Source organism: Prunus mume, linkage group LG4 (genome assembly GCF_029339155.1).
Source record: "Prunus mume cultivar Tortuosa linkage group LG4, ASM2933915v1, whole genome shotgun sequence".
NCBI classification, from domain to species: domain Eukaryota; kingdom Viridiplantae; phylum Streptophyta; class Magnoliopsida; order Rosales; family Rosaceae; genus Prunus; species Prunus mume.
This window is the reverse complement of record NC_142701.1, coordinates 1785469-1798097: the sequence shown is the minus strand read 5'-3', so window position 1 is coordinate 1798097 and position 12629 is coordinate 1785469. Positions and strand designations below refer to the sequence as shown.

Here is a 12629-nt window from a genome sequence, read left to right as displayed (position 1 = left end):
CCTGAAGCACAAATTTTGTACTCAATATTAATATGTATAAATTGCCTTAGAGAGTACCTTGATTAAATTCAAATTTAAAGACGTTGCAACGTATTCAAATGTTTAAAGTTATGGGAAATATTTAGACTCCTAAACTACAAGAAAAAAAGGCTAATGTGACGAAAACATTTCCTCACATTAGGCAAAATTTCCTCGCGATTACGTTAAAGTGACCATTTTCTGGAGTCACAAGGGTCGTCACATTAGGCCCTTCACCCGATGTCAAATGTGACGACTATAACTTAGTGTCACATATATTACAATGTGACGAGGTATGAATTTGTCACTGTTTACAATATGTGACTTCTCGTGTTTTGTCACATTGTTTCTTTTGTGACATGTAACAATAGGTCACCTAATTCATTTTCTGATGACTGGCAGGTGGTCACATTGTATCTAATATGACGACAGACAAGTTGTCACAACATTCAATTTGTGAAGCTTTATAAATGGTCACTTTATTTAAAATATGACATATAACAAATCGTCATATTGTATAATTTGTTATGCCAGAAAAACATCGGAATTGATAGTACGTGTGAATGATTTCATGACAATGATCCTAATAAATATAATACTATGCATCAAGAATAAAAAAGCTTATCATAGATGAATAATATCCAAAATAGCATATGCAAGTTAAGTATTTGCTTAATAGTATATCCAAGGTTCTAAACATGCTTAGTATCCAAAATAACATAATATAAACATATAAATCTCATCCTAGGTTGTTGCCGACGACATCAAAGCTGCACGCAACATTGACATCAACTGTGCATTATCCAGCCCATCATTGTTGGATGCCTCCAGAGCTGCCACGAAATTTGCCCTCAAATTTGAATATTCTTCCTGCACACTTTGCATATTTGTGGCAAGCATATGTACTATATCTTGTAACTTGCTAAGCTCATAATTAGAAGCTCTAGAAAAAACAGTAGTTGAGATATTGGCTTCCATTTGAGGAAAAGCACCAAGACCACAAATTGTCCTACCTTTCACTCCAAGTACATCACCCATGATCTTGGACTCAGCCTCAATTGGAATTCCTATTGAATCAGCCTCAATATCCTCATTAGCTCCTCAATTATCTTGGCCCTCAGTTCATCTCACATTTGTTTCATTTTTTCCTATAGAAAAACCAACAAATTAAACTTGCATATGACATATGAGATGCCATTAGTAACTGCGTGTAAGAAGAACTAATCAACCAACACCCATTGAAAAAAGCAGTATTACATAGTGTTTTCTAAATATGTAAGAGGATCCACGATTTCTATCAATTTGGGTGCAATACTAATATAAATCATTATTGACTTACATGCTTTTCTTGGGCATCCTCGCTAATCCAATTATGCTCTTTGTCTTTATGTGGCCTTTCCCAATTATCAAAGAAATACAAAAACTGATTAAAGTAACATCTGTCGTAATTGTAACATCCATCCCATATTGCAACAAATGGAAGTGAACCATATCAATAGGGTGCCAAAATGAATTATGGCAATGCCTACATGATCATAATATCTCACCACTGGTATTCATATGGTGTCTTGCAACATCAATGAAGGATTCAATCCCTTTCTTATAATTTGGATCGTTTCCTCGATCACAACATTTGGCAATCCACTGCCTATCCATTTAAAACTTGTATTTATAACCACTATATAGACACAAACTTAAATAAGAAAAGTTAATGACTATGAGAAATGGCAGGGGAATTCACCTCTCTGCAAATTATTTTTAATAAACTTGCTCCTAGCAAAAAAGCAGCAGCGAGAACAAAAACAACCTGCCAAAAGAAAAAGTAAGCACTAGTAATTAGATAATAAACATGTTCCAAATTTATTATGTAGAAACAAATCTTTCAAACAACATGATGGGTTTTCATGTTTTTTATGATATCTAAAAAGGCTTGTCTCATAATTGATCTTTTAGGTAGCCAACGATAGGAAGCATATTGATTAGATATCTTATATTCTTCTATAATTGGCTCAGCAAGCACACAAAAAATAGTAAAGTTAATAAAACAATAAATAAAAGGAAAAGTAACAATAAAACTTCCTATTACATCCCAGTCTCCTCCTAAAGCACAACTCCAATTAGAACTCTAAGAATGAGATTTTTGAAAAGTAAACACCGATTCATATTCTTATTTTTGAAAAGCAAAGATAATAAAGCAAATTAACAACAGTGCATAAAACCCAATAAATCAAATTATGCTTGAAGAGATTTCTTTAACATTAAATTTCACAAATAAACCAATCAACAATCACAGAATGATTCTATAAATCCTAAATCTTAAACATGAAGAAATTCACCAAAACAGTCAACTTAACCATAAATAAAGCAAAGAGATTCGACCAAAAAAAAAAGACTGAAGCAAAAAATTACAAATATGATACCTATATTAGGATTAAGAAGACAGAGATATTGTGGTGCGTTGAGGAATTAAGAATGAAAGCTCTTTCGTCGAAGTGGTAGTTGTCGCTGGAGCAATAATGGTCGTCGGAGAAGTAGACGTCATCAGAGAAGTAGCCAATGATGATACCGAATCAATCGCGTCGGCCGATGATTTGAGAAACCCATATGGCTATGAGTTTTGGTTGCAGAGCGAGTAAAGAGCGAATAAACAAAGGGAGATGAATGAATAGTTGTAAATTTGATTAATATTTATGTGAATAAGTGAGGCCAGGTCCTCACGTGTGTGAATACGTGATGATAACTAAACCCTAAAATATAATTTTATTTTGGGGCGGGAAACTTTTCCGCTCATTCCTTTTTATTTTTCATTTTTCCGATAGATATTCCCGCACTAAAAATTTGTGACGCCTTGAAATATTATATGTGACCTCACAAGCCTCACAAATAATTGTTGGTCTCTGCCACCTAAAACCGCCATACTATTTGTGAGGGATTTGGCCTTCCTCCAAAATTCCAAAGGTCTTCGTTGTCTTATGAGTGACGACTTGATAAATTCGTCACAAATACCCATTATATGTGACGAATTTACAAGCCTCACTTTTTATTTGGTCACATTAGCCTTTTTTTCTTGTAGAGATTAGCATATGCAATTATTCTTAAAACATACAAAAATATGTATGAATGATTGACTATACCATATAAAGTTTCAATACTCTCATCATTATAAATCTGAGCCTTATTTATTTTATATATATATATATATAGATTGGAAAACATATGAAATTATTTAAGTCATTGTATGTAGTATAATATTTATGAAAATAGCATGGATATTGTTGTATTATTCTAACCTCAATAAGGATTAAATAAATGAAGACACACATACATCCTTCAATGATGCTACAAGAGCAAGTTTTATACAGGCATTACTAAAGCTCAATTTGTGAAGGATGAATGCGATAGCAATATTAGAGCATCCACAGTAGGGGGTGTAAATTCATAGGTGTAAAGCCACTTTTACATCCCCTTTACACCTCCGGGTGTAAATATGTTTTTGCTCCAATGGGAGGTGTAAATTCGGGGGTCTAGTCGTGGGTCCTAGCCTTTTATGTTGATTTTTCTTTATTTTTCTTCTCTTTTCTTGGGTGGGTCCCGCATGCAAGGGATGTAAAAATAGATGTAAATATACATTTTATTTTATATCCTCATGGTGGTGATGTATATTTACATCCATTTACATCTCCCCATTGGAGACGATTTCGTTGACTAGGGGTGTATATTTAACATACACCCCCATATACACCTCCCCACTGTGGATGCTCTTAGACCATCAAATAATCCATGTATGGAGTTATCAGGGAGAGTAGTTCTTCAGGGGGAGCATCCAACAATGTTGTAATATTGATTCACGAAAACAGTACCAACTATGACATTCAGATAGATAGTAAAAAATATGGCTTAAAGATATTTTTCCAAGCATCAAGAGGAGCGTGCAGTCAATAAAGATCTTCACACATTGTATTCTTTTTTCTTCATCCAGGTTTTTATTCCACTAGGTTTTTCCTGACAAGGTTTTAATGAGGCAGTGTCTCATGTGTGCCAGTGTTATATACACAGAATTTATGTTACACATGGTTATATACTTTTTTTTTTACTCTCAACCAAGTTTTGTCTCATTGAGTTTCACTATCAAGGTTTTTAATGAAGTATTTTCCATGCATGGTAGATATCCAAGGGAAAGTTGTAAATCCATGATAAGAGCCCCCCATATCTACATACACCATGTAATACCTACCTCTCCCACTACACCTTTGTGATGTAATTGAAACCTACCACTTACGTAGTAAACTATGTATTTCCCATGACTATAAATAGGCACCAAAGATGAACGAAAAATACACAAAACTAGATGAGTGGAAAGTCATGATTGAGCTCTTGAGAAATGCTCTTCCAAATTTCTCTCCAAAATCCTCTTAATTATATAACATTTTTAAATTTTAATTTAGTCCTCATGATTTTCATCAAAATACGACGAGGCGCTCACTCCCTGACCCCACCCCCCCTGACCCCACCCCCCCAGGTCCACCAGGATCGTATCTACGAAATACATTCACCCCCACCCGAACTTCTTCCCAGTTCACCACAGACATCAGCAGTTTCAAAAGAGTTCGACGACATGGGTTAAAGTCAAACACAAAACATCAGTCCATGTGGAACGGCCTACCAAAAAAAAAAAAATTTGATACAGTTGAGTTACAAGGTGAGTCGTCCTTTTTGGGGGTAACGCGAAATTGGACCATAGTTCCAAAGAGCACTTGCATCATTAGGCCTTGCCAAAATACATTTACAGGGTAACAGATCAAACTAAATAACCAATAGTTTTATACAGACTCTTCATAGTGATTACCAAGAACATCAAGACCCATCTTATATTACAACAGAGCCAAGGCTTTAAACATATACATACCTTCTCTCCAGTTTGACACTCTTAAGTGATGTTCCATCAAACCTCTAGCAGCGACATTAGCAATGAGATGATCACCAACAAAAGCACATATCCTATATACAATACTAATAGATAGCAGTTTCTCCAAAAATTATCAAAACTCCCTCTTGTTAATTCTGCTGTATTTGTGAGCTGTGGTGGCATTTAGCTCTTCTATGTACACTTCTTTCAATGAAGTTTAGGCAAATGCTGGGATGCTGGAATTTTGGCGATCCCTATTGAGACAATCAAATCCCTCTACTCTAACTGCAGCGGGTTTAAGTCCGTGCTTCATTCTAACACAACCTGCTTTGCGTGGGGATGATAGAGTTGATGGGGATGGAGATGCCGAAACAGGAGTTAACTTCTCATCTCCGAATCGGGCATCTTGAATTAATGGGTTAGCAGCCCTACTGGGAGGGGAGCCACAAAAATATGGGGGTGAGGAGGCAACTTCGTTCAAAGATTGCTCCAATCCATAGCCCTCCTGTAGACACCAACATGTTAGTCAATCAAAATACCATACATCCAATACAAAACCATAACATTACAGAATCAATCTAAACAATCACATCTATAATATTTTGAAAATTGGGAAATGACACATTGTTGAAAGCATAATTTATGTCTATCCTATAAAAGATTAATTTGTTTAAAGTTTAAACTTAAGATAAAGTTCCCATGAAAGAATTCTCCAAAGAACAGAGGCAGCAAAAGATTAAGTCAAGGGATCACCATGGTTGCAGCATTGGAAATTAGACGAAGAAGAAGAAGAAGAAAAATCAAAAAGCATTGTTTTGCAACAGATATGATACACATTTTATTTTATAAGGGAAAGAAAAAACACAAAAGATTAAATCAATTGCAGCTCCGATTAATTGCCTATGCGCATTAACGGAAGCCAGATTATCACCAACATAATATCAATTAATTATAAGGAAACGAAATAACAATTTACCTTCCTGAGAATGAGGTCCAGAAGCTCTGCCCCAGCTTTTGAGTCACTAAACTCAGATTGATGACTGCTGGTTACAAAAGAAAATTGTTATCAGCTAAAAACAAGCAGAAAAGTAAAATAAGGTGGGAAGGACAGCATCGGTTAAAAGAGGTACCTCATCTGCCATCTCAAGGGCCTAATGGGGCTGTTGGACAAAATCCCAACTCGCCTGGGCTTGGGGCACACCACAGGGTCCTTGGTATCAGAGATAAAGGCAGACCCTCTGATGTCTTCACAGCCCACAAAAGAGGCGTTCTGGTGCTGAACATTGAAATGGTTCATTTTCGAAACCGTTTCTGTTCCACAAAAGAACGCCTGTCCATATTACAGACAAAACCATCAGAAAAGAAAAGAAAAATCAGATAAACTTACCCAGAAATATTCCAAATCCATAGAAAATCTTAAAATAATTTGTTTCACAGAGTTAATTCTCCATTTAGTTGCAAAATAAAAATGACCTAAATAATGAATCCAAGTCAGACACGCACATATTCTATACAAATAAGCATAGAATTTCATGAAACCAAAATAACTTGGAAAGAACACGCATAAAAACAAAACCCATAAACTTTATCCCCTATTGGTTTGATTTATTCTTCTATTTTGTAGGCAACCAAACAGGAAGACAGAAGATGCGATCGATTTCACAACAGATCTAAGTCACACCTTTGAAAAAACGGAGCTTTCCTCCGTCACATACACCAACTTCAAAACAACAACACCCAAAAAGCCGTAATGGCTCGCATCAAAACCTAAGCTGAGACGGCTTCGACACCATTTGGAAGTCGCCCAAAATCGCAGAAGAAGTAGGGGTTTTAAATTGGTTTTAGCAAATAGTAAATACAGCTCAAACTGATTTTACACAACAAAATTTGACCACAAAACTTAGCCTTCACAAAAATTACAAAAGGTAATATAGAAAATAAATAAATTACAACGACGAACATTTGACTCGGATCTGTTACACAACAGTTTGTGGGAAATTGACTAAAAATAGGAAATTAATAACAGCCAAATATTCAAAGCGATAGATCTAAAACAAACACTAGCAAAGCTACTATGATTTTTTGCAGAGAGAGAGAGATACCTGAAGAGAATCCTCCGTAGGAAGAAGGAAGAACGCAAAGGGAGGTCAGAGCCACAAGGAAGAAGCGAGGAAAAGGGATCTGGAATTCATTTTATACTGGTGAAAGTAGAGTTTTACCGAGGCCGACACCACGCCATTTAGTCCACGTGAGTTTTTATCTGAATCCGCGTGAATTTGTTGTGAAACACTGAAAATGGATTTTGGTTTCCACGTGTTTGTGATTGCTGGAAAGAGTCAAATTTTTGTCTCTTTTTTCTTAATTCTATTTTTTTTTTTTGTGCCAAACTTCTTAATTCTAATGCGGGTTAACGACATTTTACTCCCTACATGTTCGGGGTCATTATCAAAATAGGCGACGAGGTTTCAATTTCATCAATATCAAACTCAACGTTCTTAAATATGACCAAATTACGCTCTTCATCAACTTAATCGTTTAATTTTTTGTAAGCTTAAATGCTAAAATGGCCTCTCTGTTTTATCAAGTTGGTCAATTTAGCCCCTTTTTTTCAATTTAGCCAATTTGGTTCATGTGTTTAGCATCGTTAGCCAATGTCATTCAATCCATTACACTTTTATTAAAATATTTTCAAATCAATTTTAAAAATAATTAATTAAGAAATAAAAATAAGATTTAAAAACTAAATGAAATAAAAATTATAATTTATCTTAATCGCAACACCCTTCTCTCTTTTCATAGTCCCCCAAGCAACCACTGGCGTACCCACAAAGGTGCAAGGATGCACCTCCCCTCGCCGGAAAATGCATTGAAGATGCTGGAATTTGCCCCTCTATTTGTGCCTACCAAGTGTTCGATTAAATGCCACAAACAAGCTTTTTTTGTTGCTGTTGTGTGAGACCTTAAATATTTACCTTATATTGTTGGGCTCAATAGATCATGTAGGAGAAACGATTCGTCAATTAGAGCTCCACAACCAAAGTTATGAATTTTAAAAGTTTTTGAATAATTTTGAAGTAGAACAGAGTCTACGAAGAAGACAGCTCAGAATGTTTGTAGTTACAATCCTGTGCTTCTCAACTTTAATTCCTTTTCAAAATGGGCCACTAGCAAGGTGCCGTGTGTCAAGTTTTAACTAGACCAGCTTCAAAAATTCTTTAAAAATTCATATGTGCTTCGAAAAATTCATTGAAAATTACCCCGAACTTGTAATCACATGTACTTTTATCTCATGACCTCCAAATCACATGTAATTTTGGTTAGATTAATTGTTATTGATTTTGGTTAGATTCATGGATGATTTCATATGAATTTTGGTAAATTAATTGTGTAATTGACATGGATTTTGTTCATATTTGATATGAAATTTGGTAAACTAATTGTGTAACATAAATTTGTGCATATTAATTTATATACAAAATAGACCATAGTCAATTAGCCTTTTTTTTTTTTTTTTTTTTGGTTGAGAAATTCTATGATTGCATTCATAATTTAGCCAAAAAAGCCACTAGCCACAAAGGGCCAATACAAACTAGCCACAAAATGGCCATTATAATAACAGAGCGGTCTAATATCAAAATTAAGGCAAGCTGGTGCGTCTCCACTAACGATCAGGCAGGATTGAAGAAACTCTTGCATAGGCATCCCAACTAAGATTGCAAACTTAGAATAATGAAAAAGAGATAAAGCTTGAAAAAACCAAGTCATAACAATACAAATAAAACTCTCACAAAGGAGAGATGAAAAGCTCTCACAAATGAGAGATGAAAAACTCTCACAAAAGGAGAGGTGAAAACTACACAGAGAACCCAAAGATTCTTTGCAACTTATTCCAAACATAAATAAATTGCAAAAAAGATGGTGGTGGAGATCCGACGCCAAAATGTAGGTGAAGATCTGACACTGAGCCGCAGCCGCCTATAATGGTTGGATGAAAATCATAACAAAACTAAGACAAATAGGGAAAACCCTTTGTCTCTAAAAATGGGGAAAGAGGTGAAAGGAGGAAGAGAAGAGGGGAGAGGGGGGAAGAAGAATGGCTTCCTTCCCCCTCAAAGTGGAAAAGGCTCTAAGAGTGTTTTTGGGGAGAAAGAGGGCTAGGGTTTTGAGGTGTCATAGTCAATTAGCCTTAGACGTAAACTATTATTTATTTTAATTATGAATAACATTAGTATTATTTAATTTGTAAGGGTATTGGTTGTCTAATATATATATATATATATATATATATGACCTTTTAGCCTTTTTAATATTGACCCACCCCTGAAAAATTCCTGAATCCACCACTATACCACCCCAACTACTATCCCCACCCACACCCAAAAGCCCAAACTTCCCCAACGACAACCACACCACATCCGAAATCTAATCCGTCCCACCTCTCTCTCTCTCTCTCTCTCTCTCTCTCTCTCTCTCAAGAACAATCCCTACCTCCCAACCATCTCCCCGTAAGATTTTCCCCAACCCAACAATTCCCTCGCCATTCTCTCATCCCAATCGCGCCGCCTAGATCTTCTAACTCACTTGCCACGTGGTCATCACCCTACTCCCTTGCGCCCATCCTGGTTTCCTTTTTTCCTTTTTTCTAATAAAGTTGCAATATGTTTTTGAATTAATTCAATTTTTATAAATTAATTTTAGGTTTTCAAGAGAATAAGGGAAGAAAAAAAAAGGATTATCATGTTATTTAATGGCAATTTTAACATAATGGACTATATTGACTAACAATGTTAAACACATGGACCAAATTGAAAATACATGGATTAAATTGGGCAACGTGATAAAATACAAAGACTATTTTAGCATTTAAGCCTTGTTTGTTAAATTAATGATGTAGCAAATGAGTTCTGCTAAACTGGTGACATGGCAATTAAGATACCCACTTTTATGCTGATGTGCAAAAAAATATTTTAAAATATTTAAATATTTTCCCCCAACCACCTAGCAAAACGAGGAAGGCGATACTAATCCAAGATGATGCAGCAGATCAACCTCTGTCGTTCCACCAGAATCTAAGAGTGGCGGTTGGATCAGAGGCGAGTGCAAAAGGTGCGGTGCTCCCAATAGGGCGTCCCATGATGTCAATCTCGTGAAAATCCAGTTCCCATGTACCAACTGCCTTATTGTCTCATTGTCTATGTGGGCTCAAGTAGTTCTTCTCCTCCAAACCCTAAAACTCCTAAAAAACCTAGATCTATGTCCACCTCCCTGATTTCATCCTTTTGCTTTCTGATTGTTTTTACTGTAGCAACGGTGGTTTCAACTTCACAGTTAAAAAATATTGAGGGAGAAGGGAAATAGGGTGGAGAGGAATTTGGTTGTTGTTGTTGAAGGAAGGGGAAAGAGAGAGAGAGAGGGAGAGAGAAGGAGGATGGGTGGCTTGGTAAGGGTTTAGTAATTTTTTTTAAATATTATTTTTACTGACCAATACTATACTATTAATTTTTTATATTATTTTTTTACACATCAAGCAGAAAGTTGATAATTAACTTTTCACATAACAGAAAATCAAAAGGTGAAGTTGATATATGACGTAATTTGGTTAGATTTAAAAACATTGGGTTTGATATTGATGAAATTTAAACCTTGTGACCCAGTTCAATAAACATTGGGTTTTATTTGTTTATCTTTCTTTAGCTTTAAAAATGAAACAAGATGTCAATGGGTGGGACCTGACTTGTAGAACAATGGTCTCAGGTTCGAATCCTCATGACACCTTGTGTGTGTGAGAAACTCCTTCACCTTGTAGTTTAGACTATCGCTTGTATTAAATAATAATAATAATATTAAAAAAAACAATATGGCACGGTTTGGTTTAAGTCTGATTCTACTTCTGAATCGTCAATCAAACTGCATCCACCCTAATTGTTTGGTTTCCTTATGATGACGACCAAACTAAACTAGATTAATGGATAGTCGATTTGTTTCTTCGGTTTTATCGCATTTAGAAGATGGGAGGGAGCAATGACCGGCTTTGAGGACCAAACTCGCAAATAAATAAGATCTGACCTCATAACTATGTGGTTGTTGGAACGTTTGTGGGCTTGGCATCCAATAAATGTTCATATTCTGATGATCTTCTATTGAAAGTTCGTCATGCTAAGAGGCCAATCTTGACCTCCCTTGTTTGTCGATTAGAGGTCTAGATTAGGAGATAAGGAGATGGTTTTGGTCTATTGAAAGCATCTCATTGTTATGGCCTATACAAAGAACTATGCGTGCATAGGAGTTTTTCTTTAATATTATTATATTGTGATGAGATGCTCTTTGATGGGCTTGAAGTTATGCTTTGTTTTGTCTGGATTTAGGGAGATAGTGTTTGGTGCTTCTGCTTGCTGTTTTTGACGCTCATGAGTGCATAAAAGTTCTTCTTTGACAATTTTACATTGTGGTGGATGTTCTTGTTGAGTTTGTAGTGGTGCTCTATATTATTTCATTTGGTCTTTCTTCTTTGACTCTCTTGTAGTCTAATGCATGTGTGGCACTCTTTTTCCTCCCCAAGGTTTCCCATGTGGTTTTACTTGAAAAGTTTTAATGAGGCTGCGTTTTACGTGCAGGTCCTATTGTATTGTTCTTGGAATATTAATGGATTTTCTCTTCTCCAAAAAAAGAAAAGAAAAAAGAGTAAACATAGTATTATTATATTACAACTTCTAGAGCGTACAAGATAATATGGATAATACAACAATACAAGAAGTTGACAGAGGACTTGATTCTGTGTCCTTAGAGGACATAAATAGACCCGATCAAAAAAGGAAAAAAAGGATACAAATAGTTAACATGTGTTATTGTTGTTCTAGAACTCTAGCCATGTTTTGGGACTAGGAGTAGATTGTGGATTGTATTGGATTGCATTAGATTGGAAAGGATAAATATCATTTATTAGTTTTCGGATCTTAGGTTTAAGATTAGGGGATTGGAGTAATGAGATTATGTATCCCACCTTTTTGGTAGATTATCCTACAAAAATGCACATAATATGATTACGGTGAGATTATCCTTTATCTTATCAACATTCATTTTTCACCAACCCACCAAACGAGGCATCTAGAATTTTCTTCCTTTTGTTCTTTAACTAGGATACCATGTAACCCCATGTGGCCTATATTTGGCCTTTTATGGTGAAATTCTTTTGGCATTTTGTGATCTATATCTGAATTAACCTTATATGGTTATTATACTTCTATATTTGTATTACCCATTTGTGAGCATTTGTATTTGCCCTTTTAACCGCTTTGTACCTAATTTATGAATACAATTAATGTTTTTTCTCAACAACAAAAAAAGAAAAAAAAAGAAAAAAGAAAAGAAAAAAAGGATACCACATAACATAACGTGTTATTGTTGATGAACCGTTTCATTTGTATGTCTCAAATTGTCAATTACTTTTTATTATTTTTTTGGGTTGGAAATCAATTACTCGTACTTAGACCAAATGGTCGACGCCTTTGAAAATTACAATCTGACGTATCAAACCTTCCCACTGAAAATAAAACGACTAATTTGGTCCCATTATTTATTATTTATTTATTTATTGTTGAATATTTCAGATAAAGCACTCCCAACCAGATCGCATCTCCAACTCTGCAGCCAACACGTGCTCTTTTATTATTTTATTATTTTTTTGCTAAGTCAGATTCTCATTTGG

General features: G+C 35.3%; 1 protein-coding gene and 1 long non-coding RNA gene across 6 annotated transcripts; both read right to left on the bottom strand.

The window, feature by feature from the left end:
- Positions 1-656: 656 nt before the first annotated feature.
- LOC107881868 (uncharacterized) lies at positions 657-2850 on the bottom strand. 3 transcript variants are annotated; one of them, XR_016125771.1, is made up of 5 exons: positions 2439-2850; positions 1760-1825; positions 1358-1666; positions 1032-1166; positions 657-895 (listed from the first exon to the last, which is right to left on the bottom strand). It is a non-coding gene; the product is annotated as an uncharacterized LOC107881868 (long non-coding RNA). The 3 variants fall into 3 exon arrangements; XR_016125770.1 differs by having other exon boundaries at positions 657-888; positions 2439-2849; XR_001678461.2 differs by having other exon boundaries at positions 657-888; positions 1358-1412; positions 2439-2849.
- Positions 2851-4800: 1950 nt separating this feature from the next.
- Positions 4801-7167, bottom strand: LOC103342655 (uncharacterized). 3 transcript variants are annotated; one of them, XM_089050710.1, is made up of 4 exons: positions 7027-7167; positions 6055-6254; positions 5901-5967; positions 4801-5429 (listed from the first exon to the last, which is right to left on the bottom strand). In XM_089050710.1, the coding sequence occupies exons 2-4, from the start codon at positions 6219-6221 to the stop codon at positions 5142-5144; spliced, it is 522 nt and encodes a 173-aa protein (XP_088906836.1). In that variant the 5' UTR covers positions 6222-6254; positions 7027-7167; the 3' UTR covers positions 4801-5141. The 3 variants fall into 3 exon arrangements, with proteins under 3 accessions (XP_088906836.1, XP_088906838.1, XP_088906837.1); XM_089050712.1 differs by having other exon boundaries at positions 5901-5964; XM_089050711.1 differs by lacking the exon at positions 7027-7167 and adding an exon at positions 6606-6718.
- Positions 7168-12629: the final 5462 nt, after the last annotated feature.